We start from the raw sequence: 13,006 nt of genomic DNA, 5'->3' as shown, positions 1-13,006 counted from the left end.
TACTTTGGAAACTCAAAATACCAATCAAACAGCTGAGTTTAAACACTGTGATGGTTTTCTATTTACATAAAGTGAAAAAGACAAGGAACTGAGAGAGCTTGGGGAAAATACTCTGTGTGAGAAGGATCATGTTTGATTTATTTTTATTTTAATTGCCTAATAGTGGTAAGGGAGAGTTTAATTGAAGTCCCTGGGGAAGTCTTCAAAGGAGGAAAGATAAAGATTGGAAAATGTTGTTTATAGCCTTTAGTGTTTCCTCTCACCCGTATAAATACAAAAATTAAATGCAAGGGCTGGATCACATCTTCTGAAGCTTTTCCTTTACATAAGCAATGTAGAAGAGTCAAACATAGCTACCCAGAAGATAATAGTGATGTGGGGACTTTGTCATTGCTGTGTTGCCTCCACCAAACTGCATATCCTGATCCTTGTGTTCCCGTGCTGATCTTAGGAAAAGCAGAATTGGATCTGCTGTTTCCGAGACTGAGTTTGACATTGTTGAACTAAGGAGTGATGCATTGCTTTTCGTATGCCAGGTAATGGTGTTTTCTGTTTGTTTTCTTCTGTTTTCCCTTTTCATTATCTTTGCTTCTGATGACTTTTTCAATAAAATTAAATTTTCCAATAGAGTACTTATTTCTGTGCTATGAAAAAGCTCATATTATGAAATTCCTACGAATAGTACTACTGAAGGGCTTGGGGTCGTTGTTTGTGGGGTTTTTTTTTCTTTAGTGCTTTGGGTTTTCTTTCTGCTTTTTCCAACCTCATCAGTTGTCTTCTAGATACCATTTGAACCTTCTCACCTGCTGACATGGACTAATAATAAAAGCTAACCACACTGTGAGCATGTTTATCCTTAATTCATGCATTTGTTGAAGGTTGGAGTGATGTTTACATCTTTCAAACTGTCATTTACTAATGTTCGTGACAAATTGCTGTATTTCTTACAATTGAACAAATTTGGCAGGTAACTATTGCTTAAGAGCGTGGCATGCTTGAGTGCAATTATGTAAGGCAAAGAACATTTGTTTTAGAATCGTTTAATTTAATGCAATATGTTGGTAGAGAAATGTTTCTTGAGTGTTTAAAAGTATTTTAAATGCTTTTGTTGTTTTCAAAAAGTAGCATTCTTTTTAGCACACTTAAGTGTGAATATTTATTTACATCTATGGTTTACTCTAATGGTATAAAATGTAACAAACTGAAGACACCCAGCATCTTATATTTGGTGCAATAGTACTCTATTTTATAATCAGTTCACTGACAATTTTCTGTGTATGTATATGATCAGACTAGAACTACGTTTACTTGAATATTCAGATGTATCATTCTTTGTGTCAGTGTCTGAAGCAACTTGCCTCCTACTCAAAGATTTTGAGTGATGAATGAACCTTAGCAGTGCAAGTTCCCTGAGATTTCTGCAACAATTAAAATATTTTTATAATAGTCCCCAAACCTGTGCTTAGACATTAACACTCTGAAGACAGTTAAATGAGAATGGTCCTTTGCAAAGTTGAGGGGGCGACAGGGAAATCCATTCTTGCTTTTTATTTTTTCCTTCCCCCCCCCACCCCCCGTTCATTCTGAAACTATGACTTGATGAATGTCATTAGGCTGTAATCCATTTATTCCATGTGGTGGTGGGAAGAGAGAACTAGATATTTCGTTTGGACTGAGTGAACCGGAGTCACTCTGAACTGAGCCCCCGCTGCCATCAAACTGAGATATTTTCTTCTTGATCATTTTTCTTTCTTTGGCTCGGCGATTCTGGAACCAGATTTTCACCTGTGGTGTTATAAATTACATCTGATTAATTCAAAGTAGCTACAGTAATAGTAGCAATGAAAATATAGATAAGTTAAACAAAACCAACAAAAAACCCATCCCACAAAAAAACATAAACCCTAAACTAAAAAACCCAACACTAGATTTGTGCTCTGAAAAATTTTTAGTTACTTTTTAGTTACTGTGTATTCATTTTCTGTCACAGTCAATAGAAAATTATTTTCTTAGACTTGGTGTAAAGTGAACTTACTGTTGTTATATTTACAAACACAGGAGTCACCTAGTTCGTAAGTGTGCTCTCCAACACAGTGATTTTAGGAAATACTGTATCTTGAACTCCTCTAGTCTTGGTATGAACACAGCTAAGATCCCTGGGCCCCTGCTCAGGAGACTGTTTCTGTTCAGGACAGAGCTTAAACATGTCCTTGATATGAATGAATGTAGAGCTGCTTTCCAAAGAAGCAATGGATCTAAATTTGCACTTGAAAATTTCCTAAATGGAGAGTCTTGGCTACGTATGTGTGTACAATAGGCATACAAAATTGGCACCAAATTTTATAGCCTAAAGCCTCCTGTTTGTAGTGGGTGTGAACTACTACTATAGGTGCAGTACCTGTGAACATAATAGCAAAAAAAGTCCTGACTTAAAAATCAAAGGCTATATGAACTCCTTAAAATGTGCTGAAATCTGACTGTCAGAGGAAGAATGTGGCCTGTGGAAATAGTGGCAATAAATTTGTAATGAAAAAATGCAAAGATATCTCATTTGATTGCTCTTTGAATGCTGAGTTTTTATTTGCCTGGCTTACAGCTGAAATGTATCCAATGCTTTGGATTTTTTTCTGACCACCATTTTGTGTGATTACTACAAGAAATAAAATGGTGAATGTGATAACTATTGAGAACGTAGCTAAGATAAGGTTAGGCTGAACTGTTTAAATTCTAGCTGTCTAGGAAGCTGTTATACATGTAACTATAAGTACTTATTGTTGTATTAATGAATTCCTAATGTTTAGTTACCCATAATTGGAGCTTTCTGCCAAATGAGCCTATTTATTAATTTGTATTTACATAGTATATTCTCTGTCTGTCAAATATACTGGGAAACTGTATTGTGGTTGCCTTCGCATTGCTTTTGGATATGGCATGTGAATGCGGCTAACGTCCCCCGGCAGTAGCAATGTCTGGTGAACGGGTGTGTACAAATGATGGATAGTCTCCGTGTACCTGTCTTTCAGATAGTCCCAGGTTTGCTGCAAGTTCTGACTTTCTCCTTATTGTAATGTATCTGTTGCAGTGAAATTCCTTCTCTAATTCTAGTCTCTGATGATCTGTGTAAACAACGCGGTACTTTTCTTTTGTTCTTGTTTTACCTGTTTAAGAAAGAAATATTATTAATATGTTGAATTTTATTTTCTGTAGCATCTTTCTTTCAAACATCTCAAACATTTTACAGACATTAATCAAACTACAGAGTACTTGCATGGGGTTGTTTTCTGTGTTTCAGAGAAGGAATATGAGGTGCAGGGTGAATACCTGAGTATTGGTTAGCATAACTGGCTTTCCCTCTTTATCTCCCCTTCTCTGTAAACATACCTTTAAATGAAAAACTCTTAAGTGAAAAACACCCTGAAGTATCATAAATAATTCATAGCAGTACGTAATTGGTGCTGACTATATTTGATCTAAACGGGGTTTCATTTCAGTGCTCATTGAAGTGACTTCCGTGTATATGCAGGCATAAATACACAGGATTTCAAGACTGACATTCAGTCACAATTTGTTTAGTTGTACCATGTCCTAATTCTTTGAGTTTTTAAAGATCACTTCTCTAACACAAAGAAACATCCTTCTAGAAAAGTTTTTTCTTTCTTGTGTGGCCATAGGACATGCTTATAAGTTCAAGAAGAATTTGAATTTATTTTTTTAAAGAGGTCCCCTTGTGCAAGATGCTGCGTGCCTGTAGAGGGATTCCTGGGGGTGCTCTGTGTGCTGAGCTTCCCTTTGGAGTTGAAGGCACTTGGCAATTTGTAAGAGGAGGCAATAAAATGCTTGTAAAAGGATTTCAATATCGTCCTCTCTCTAATGTATAAAAGAAATATTCTTAGATATATTGGTTAAATACTGTTTAGAGAAGCATTACTGGATGTTTAGAAGAGATCTCTCATTTAATAGACATTTTTAAACAATTCTTCATGTAATAATAATAATACAGAGAGAGCACTTTTCAACTTATTTGTTCTCCTTTGCACTTTCAACAGCCGACTAGATAGTTTTCCTTTTTCTTCTGATCTTCCCAGGTTTTTTTTGATGTGAGTTTTCTGGGACAAACTGTAGGACAAAGACTCCTTTAAAGTGGTTCCCTAAAATCCATTGAGGTGTTAAGATGAAGCACACGCCACACAAAGGAGCGACAAGGAGATCTTATCAAAAACCCCTTTCACATTCAGAAACACAAGCCAATTGGTTTGGAATTTACAAGCCCTAAACAAATGTCAGACTCTTTCATCTTAGCAGAGGAAAAAACGGACAAAAATAGATGAAGGAACATTTTTTCCTCGGTTCTATTTAATTTTGGACCAACACTGAGGATAGACTGTGATATTTTTATCCAGAGCTAGACAAAGCTTAAGACATTTTCAAATATGCATAATTAAGGATGTTTTCTCAAATCCAACGCCACTTTTGACTTCTAGTGTACAGGTTTTCTTGCCTAAATTTGCCGGACTAAAATAAAACAACCATCAAACTAAGCTTACTGTTTTTCAAGGTAAAAATTTTTGCCTTTGAAATATTTGCTCTAAGTGATAGTTATAACGTTAACAATAGTATAGATATTCAGGTTCCTTGTAAACTGCAGGCTTAGAAAGTGATCTTTGAAAACAAGTTAAAATTCAACAGGGTTATTCCGGCTTCACTATAATCAGCAAATATGACCATGATTTGAGGGGGTGGAGAAAAGGACTAGTTTCCCCCATTCCCCTTGGTCGTAAAATTCACAGAGCATTTCTTCTGAAGACAATAAAGCCAGGAGAAGGCCTCTTTATTTGCTGTGAAAATCATCACCCTTTCCGGCAATATAACTCCTGAAGAAAAGAGGGAGAAGGAAGAGACAAGACTGCATATCAAAGAGAAGAGAAGTGTTGAAAGGGTCTGTTGCCTCAATATGACAGATAGGCCTCAAAACCTCAGACAATGTAGGCCAGTGGAAAATAGATGTCACAACTAGTTTACAAAGCCGAATAAATTAGCATTCGGGCAGAGGCCTGGCCTTCTTTCCTGCTTTTCTATTTTCCTTTTCTGGCTGTGTTTCTGCTGTGATGTAATCTGAATTACCTGTACATCACTGCTTGTTTGAACAAAGACATAAAATGTGTTGACTACAGTTAAAAAAAAAAAAAAACAACAAAAAAAAAACCAACCTGAGGCTAATCTTGCAAAATGTAAAAATAATGTAGTCCCCTTGAAGTTCATTCCCTTTCTGAGAAGGGTCACTCACAGATGAAGTTTCATATAAAGTTTTAAAAGTTATAAAATCTATTTTCTCAGCCCTTCTTTTCAGCAAGTTTCATGCCTTGAAAGCTCACTCGCTCTCTTGAAATACACATTTTACACTGTTGATTCCACAGGTTTTAGAAATTAATTGGTCTGAAGTCCTGCTCTTACCTAACTGAGGTTGGTTGGAAATTTTGTCATTGATTTTTAGTAAAAACAGGATCAGACTGCAAGGAATTCTGTAGGTGTTCTTTTCCTCATTCTGATAGCCTGTCTGGGAAGATATCTTTACCAAGCCCACTTTCAGTGTTTGTTTGTTAAAATTTCTTATTGCCTCATATATTTACAATGTCTGTGTATTTGAAATAATGAAAGGTATGGTTCTAAATATACAGTTACAATATCTTTTAGTAAGAGGATGTATAATTTCAAATAAAATTTTATCTGTCAAAAGGACATAGTACTTCTGTCTGTGATGTTGTTTCATCCTGAGAATTGACTTGGTCAGGTAAATGGTCATTTCACTTCTCCCGCAATTTAATTTTTAATTTAAAACGCTAAATACAAATATTGAATCAGAGTGCAGTGTATATAATAGGGTCTAAATAGAGGGGGGGAAATTCCTATTAACATCCCCTCCCCAAAAATAATTCCCATTGTCTTTAGGACAGTATTTCAGTAGGTTCCCCCATTTAATTAGATGTGGTTTGATTTCTGTGATTCCATGCCGCTCACATTCATTGATGTGAATACCTGCCATTAGTGAAGTTAAGGACATACATGTATTTATGTATCTAAATAGATTTGTAAAATTTAGGGCTGTAATTATGTAATTTTAGAGCAATATACTGTATTAAACAGTGATTATTGAAGGGAAGGAGCTAGCAGCTACTTTGATAGCATGAATACTATTACAGCAATAAAGAAAAACAGAGAGCAAGTCTGTTTCAGAGAGTGGTTATAATGGCATCAAGTTTTCTTACGTTATCTAGCAAAAGCTTTTATAAGTTAATCTGCAGCTGTTACATGCATAATTTTGGCCTTGTCATTATTTGAATTTCCTTTAATTTTTCACAACTTTTTATGTGTCGGTATTAAAATTTTCCAGTTTTCACTGTTAACATTATTTTAAAAACACCAATGAAAGCCAAATATCTTTGGTACTTTTCTTGTTTTGCAAAATACCATATTTGTGCTTTTCTCTCCTAAACCCTTTTTTTTTTTTTTAAGCTGGGTTGATGCCTTGAGCCCAGTTCTGTGAAGTCCTGAGCTGTTTTTAACACTTCAAAGGATTGGGCTCTAGGAATGTACAGCCTCAGGACATGTATCTCTTGACACACCCTGTTTCACCTGTCCACTGTTGTTCATAAAGTATTTCAGCACGTGTGTAAGTGCTTCTCAGACTAGAGATGAATTTAAGCACATAACTGCTTTTCTGAATTGCAATATATTTTTATGAAGTTGAGCAAGCCTGTGAGAAGTCCTTCAGGGTCTTCCAGGTCTGTGCAATAAGTGTAAAACAAGGATTTGGGTTTTTAAGTCTATTTTATTCTTTAAGGGTGCTAACACATTTATAATGCAGTGACAACATGACAGAGGCAGGGCTGCCTCATTGACATTCAGTAATCTCGATTGAATTTGGTTTACACTCAAGCCTTGCATCACTTGTACACCTGGAAATCTCTAATGATGTTAATGAAGTTACTGCTGATTTACATGAGTATACATATGGGGGGAAAAAACAGACTATAAATCTGCCTGGCTTTGAAGACCTTTGTGGAGGCTCCAAGTGTAAGGATGGCATTGTGATATCTTAGTGTTCACTGGGCATTTTCTATTTAGTAACAGTGGGAAAACAGTGTGTATCTGCTTTATAACTAAGACACAATCACCAGACTAATTTTGCTCTTGAGTAATAACCATTTGAAGGAGGATTGTGTCTGGAGCAGCAGTGCTGATTTTCTGTGTCTTCTAAGATTGCTCTGATTGTAATTGCTCTTCTTTCTTTAGAGCATTTTCTTTGATGCTCTCTAACACACACTTACGACTTTTAACCTTAACAATAGATTTAGCAAACCTTGCTACACCAAATTTACACCTTGGGAATATACACCGAAAGGTTCATCTGTCAGCTTGTGACTAAAACAGGCGCATCAATGAGTGACACTTGCAAGAAAGTGATTTTTAATTGTGTAATTGTGGCAGGCTGCAAAATTCTGGTATGTGAGAAAAACACTGTAAAACCGATTTGAAACTAAATGAAAACTAAGCCTAACTGATGAGATACGCGGTCTGCAAATAAAATAGTCTACGCTGCTCGTTGAGTCAGATTACTTCTCTAGGAATATTTCTTCTCACTTAATAAATCTAGGTAGAGAAATAAGAGACACAGAAACAACAGCAGAAAATTGCATAATCACCACAGCTGGATCAGAGCACATAATTTTCTTTAAAAGTATGGAAAAGTTTGTAAAGATGTAAAAAGATCAACCTGATTTTATATTGATATTTACGTTGCAGCACAAAATGATTATGTGGTATTTTTGCCTGTAACTATTTAATGTTGCTGCATTCATTGTTCCATAACATTCTCAGGAGTATCACGTTTTTAATCCAAAATGCTTTACAGACTGTTACAACAATGATTCCTGGACTTGAGTGAGATGTAGCCGTATCTAAACACAACAGCCATTCAGCTCTATAACCATATAAAGCCTTTATGGGACGAAAGTGAAACTAGTGCAAATTTAGTTAAAACTGCATTAAACAGCAGTAGGTTAAATAAATGTCAAACGACCCACCAACCTATGTGCTTCAAGTAAAGTTAATTATTTGTGAGATCAGTGATAGCAGAAGATGCTTTCTCAGGTCGAAAGTTGAACATATGCTTACCAGTAGTGTTAGCTTGTGCCGTTTTCCTCATCCATTCGTAAGAGCTGTGCCTTTGGCTGTTGGGAGAGATTTGCTGTGTATTAATAGTTTCTACAGGAGGTAACCCCCCAGATCCAGCTGGATGGAGGGAGCTGTAATCAGCAGAACTGTAGGAGACCTGTCCAGGAGATGAGCCATTGATCTGTGCAGCAGCAACGGTGCTGGAAGGTCCTGGGCCGTAAGCGTTCCAGTCCTCCCTCTGTGGGCCATAGTGAGATCCCCAGGTTCCCGCAGGCTGTCCATGGGTGTCCAGAGTTGGCACATGATGATATCCCATGTAATCGGAATAGGGTGGAGCAGACACAAAGTTTTGCACTGGCAGGTTGTTCCCCCTTGCAGATCCTGGATACATGCTGTTCTCTTTATCCAAGAGAGTGCTCACATACATGGTTGTCACAGATTGTAAATACGTTGTCACATCTTGTTTTTCCGTATTTTCTTTCACGGCTTAAAAATAATTGTTTGGTTTCCTCTAATAATGCCACTCTGCTTGGAATCTTCTACTTCATCCTCTTTTATTATCAACTCTGTTACCAGGTGCTGGTGGTAATGGTTTACCAAGATCTTGCCTGACGTCAGCCTAACTGCCTGCCTCATAATTACATTTACATTCAAATGAAGGGCTGACCAACCCCACCTTTCTGCTAGTCTGCTGGTGGTTTCTCTTTTAGAGAACTTTTATCTGTCCTGTTACCCTTCCCTGATATTCAACAGCTCTTCCAGTTACTGTAAGATGATGCAACAGTTGCTTGTATTTTTAACTTGGTAAATAGACTTTTTTTAAAGAAAAGACAGTGGTAACTATAATAGCAATGTTCGGTATGCAAATGCTTCTTGTCCAAATCCTTTATTTTTGCCCTGTGTTACCAATCAACAAGTGAATATGTTACACTTTTAATTTCTCAGATACTAAAAAAAAAAAAAATTCTCATTTTTACTCCTTAAATTAAGGGATACAGTCAATTTGAATACTTGTAAGGCAATAACTTCAGAATACAGAGCACCTTGTAAACAGCATGTCTTGAATATAACTCTTGAAATTTTTCCCCTCATTATTGATCGTGGTAACTGGTTTTTCAGCATGGGAGAAATTACGGCTCTACTTTTAATGCACATGTTCACACTCTCTCCATACAGTGATTTAAAGAGATTCCTTCATCTGGTGGCCATTGCAAACTGATAATTTTTAAAAAGCAGACAATAAATCTTCCTAACAAAGATGGTGCCAGAAGTACAAAGAAAATGACTGTAAAAAGCATTGGAAAAAGTCTTTGATTAGGTCTGGTAGTATTTGCTGGCTTCTGTTTCAAACTGAAGACAACATTCATCTGCCTAAAAGGCTGGGTTCCATCCTCTGAAACTGCTGTATAGTAGTATGTTTTCAGTGGTGGCAGCTTAGGAAGGTGAAATCAGCAGTGAGAAACATCTGGGTTATCAAGGTAGTGGGTCAGAAGTACCTTGATGCTTTCCTGTAAAGTGCCTCACACGTGAGTGCTCGATAGGTCAGTGTAAGTGTTCCCACTGAGAAAAATTACTCTGAAGATGGTTTTATATGTCATTACTAAGAGCTTGATAATAACAGGGGAGAACTAAACCACACCTTGTGACTTGAGAATTGCCTCTGCATGGTTGTCTAGCTACAATTTACAGAGTGAATTTGATATATTTTTGTCTTGGATGGGTTTCTTTGCATTGAGCTGTTTGTAAAGGGGTAAGCTTGCAAAAGAGGTGCAAATTACAATGAGTTGTTTCCCTTTACAAAGGTGTGGTTTTTCATTCAGTATTCTTTGTATTTCAATGCTACTCATATTCACACATCCCTTCTAATTCCAGCACTAAAGGATTCTAAATGTGTATTTAAAGACAGGAAAGATATTCCTCTTCTGTGGTTCAGGTTTGGTGGGGTTTTTTTGGGTTTGTTTTGTTTTTTTTTTTTTTGAGGAAATTTTTTACTGAGAATTGTAGCAAAATCTTTATAATTCATTTTGCTGTATTTACAGATTTCTTTATTAAACCTTGGGATCCTGAGAATGTTGAGCAAAATTGCATCATGAGATAGGATGTAGGAAAAGTAAGGCCTTCTGTAATTGGTGTAGCCTTATAAAAATAGACATTTAAAAAATCAGAAGATAATTGATCCCTTCATCTTGAAAGAAAAGGAGTTGTAATACAATCCTTGAGAGCCCGCAGACTTTTTGGTACTGATGCATACTAAAAAGAACAAAGAACTCCACTGAGCATCATCCAAATTAAACAGTATTTGTTTCCTGTACTGGAAGTACCCTTGGCGTCTTTGGCCTCCTTGTGAGCGTTTATGCCAGCAGTTAAATTCCGATGTATTGCTAAATGTTCTGCAGAGCTGTCAGTCACAGGCAGATCCATAGGAGGGTGAAGTTTTGTCTCCTTTGACCCTATCTGAAATCCATTGACATAGTACAAATGAACATTGGTTACTCATAGATTTCAGATCAGACATGTTGTTTGACTTCTACTCTAAGCTGACATTCATGTCCATGAATGGCATTTAATTCCATAGAGTGCGTTAGATGATGGTAACATTTTTAATCCCTACTCTTCCTCTTTCTTTATGGAATGTCTCTGCACATACCCCCCACAATTTCAGTATCTCCTAATCCTATTTTTTGTATCTTGGAGCTTTATCCTTTATTCTCTGTTCTTCTTTTATCTTTTGTTTATGCTCCTCCTTTCCCTTTCTTGTTTTGCCTGTTCCATTATCTAAATTTTCTTTAGATCTATTTCAATTCTTTCCAGAACATAATTAGATCAAGATACGCTGATGGTGAATTGCTACACTGATTTGATATCTGCTAACAATAGTAAACTTTGAATAAGGCATTTTGTTTAAGAAAGATTTACATAGCAGGATAAGATTGCTGGGTAGGACTGCAGATTTTTAACACCAAAGTGAGAATAAGATAACTAAAATGGCAACATTGGAATGATCTTCTGCACCCTGACTCTTATGCCTCCCATTTTGTGTAACAGAAACATGTGGATATATTGGAAATGAACCATGCCTTTGCAGGTAGTCTAGTAGTTTGAGGCTAACAAAATTTGGGGGTTGATGGTTTTTGAGGGCTAATTGACTGTTAATCTGAGTTTGCCTTCCCAAGAGTCGTTTCGTGTCCATTCACGTGTCTGTCCTGTGCAGATCCAGCCTGTCAGTAGCTTCAGAGCCACAGAACCACTCCTCCTTCAGTGTATAGCAGTAACTTACATTGTAGTTCCAGGAACACTTTTAGTGGGCATTGCTGGCAGAAAGGAAAAAAAAAAAAAAAAGGCAAAAGAAAAAAAGAAGGGAAGAGTGAACTGCCCTTGGTCCATATTTGCACTGTGAGGGGATGGCAGGTGGGTAGAGGAAGGGGTAGTGTGCTGCCTATGCCTGTGTAACGTGCTTGTGGAACTGTTGTGTTACCATGGGCCCTCTCCTGACTCTTCTGGGGTTGTGGGAAAGGACAAGCTGTTCTGAGGTAGTGGGCTAGACATCCAGAAATCTCATCCAGATGAAGGCTTGTATTTCTGCCATTTTCTGCAGTGGGTGATAAAGACAGAACATGAAACACTGGTGTGGTATTGGCAGCAAAAGTGCTCTGCTCTTTGGCGTACTTCAGAGAGATGGATTGCCAGCAAAACTGAACTCCAAGGTTATGATTTTCCAATTTTTTTTCTCCACCTGTTAAAATGCTATGTGTAATTTATCTACTTAGGCAGTGTCCCCAGGGTTTGCCTCAGTGTTTGTTGAATTTGTATGTGTGTAAAATTAGATGTATCTTTGAGATCTTTGAGGAAGAAAATTTTCTACTTTTCTAACAAGTGGTTGATGAAAATCTGGCAATAATGGCAAGCATGGTGATAACCATTGGAACTATTAAAGTTTTGTTTGTACAGGCAATGTAGATGGTATACTATTATATGTGTGCTGTTCTAAAGAGCATTTCCAAACCAGGTAATAATGATATAATCACAAATGTGTAATTAAATCTTTTAATGACAGCTATTATAAGTGCAATTTCAGGGACTACTGTTAGATTAAACTAGTCTGTACAACAGTAACTTCTATGAAAGGTGTTTATACCTGATAGTTTTCATTAGGAAGTTTTTAGTGGTAGTTTTTATCAGGAACCTTTACTCATAAAGTTACTCTTCCTTTTATATGGAGATAAGAACAAACAAATCCATTCATCTTTGAAGCTTGAACATGATATAAAATCTATCTGGGGTTTTGCTTCTGAGGCAAAAAAAGCAGGTGAGCTTAGCATGTTGCATTCTGGCTGCGGTGATAGGAATAGGTGTTTGTTTTCTTGTGTCCGGATGACCACTCTAATAACACATCAGGAACATCAGGCTTAGGAATGCTTCTTACCCATGCTTCTATAACTGCATGCTTGGAATTTCGATGGAATGGCTAGCTAAGGACTTTGGTAGTGAACTATGTATTGCTGATTGTTTTAATGCAGTATTTCAGAGGTGTTACTGACCCTTTATTCAAGCTGAGCTTCGCATGCATACCTATTCCTCCTAAAATTAATAGTCAACTGTATAAATCTTGAGGAAAGGTTGGTCAGTATGTGGCATGCTGTCAACTGAGGCCAGTTCTGTTGGAAAAAAATCTGACTAGTCGTGAAGGAAGGCGGGTGGGTTTAAAATTTTAAAGCACACAGTGAAAGGGACTGCTCTTGCTTTCACTGGAGCTTGTACAAACACAAAGCTTCTGAAAGTTTTGTTTACCCTTTTTAATTGTGCCAGTTTAACATGCAACACTCTAGTTAGGTCT

General features: G+C 36.9%; 1 protein-coding gene across 1 annotated transcript; it reads right to left on the bottom strand.

The window, feature by feature from the left end:
• Positions 1 to 1,574: 1,574 nt before the first annotated feature.
• LOC104472173 (homeobox protein CDX-4-like) lies at positions 1,575 to 8,666 on the bottom strand. The gene is made up of 3 exons (XM_010087748.1): positions 8,173 to 8,666; positions 3,013 to 3,158; positions 1,575 to 1,785 (listed from the first exon to the last, which is right to left on the bottom strand). The coding sequence occupies exons 1-3, from the start codon at positions 8,597 to 8,599 to the stop codon at positions 1,579 to 1,581; spliced, it is 780 nt and encodes a 259-aa protein (XP_010086050.1). The 5' UTR covers positions 8,600 to 8,666; the 3' UTR covers positions 1,575 to 1,578.
• Positions 8,667 to 13,006: the final 4,340 nt, after the last annotated feature.

The sequence above is a fragment of the Pterocles gutturalis genome, unplaced genomic scaffold, assembly GCF_000699245.1.
Source record: "Pterocles gutturalis isolate BGI_N339 unplaced genomic scaffold, ASM69924v1 scaffold13256, whole genome shotgun sequence".
Taxonomy (NCBI): Eukaryota; Metazoa; Chordata; class Aves; order Pterocliformes; family Pteroclidae; genus Pterocles; species Pterocles gutturalis.
This window is presented reverse-complemented; position numbering and strand designations above follow the sequence as displayed.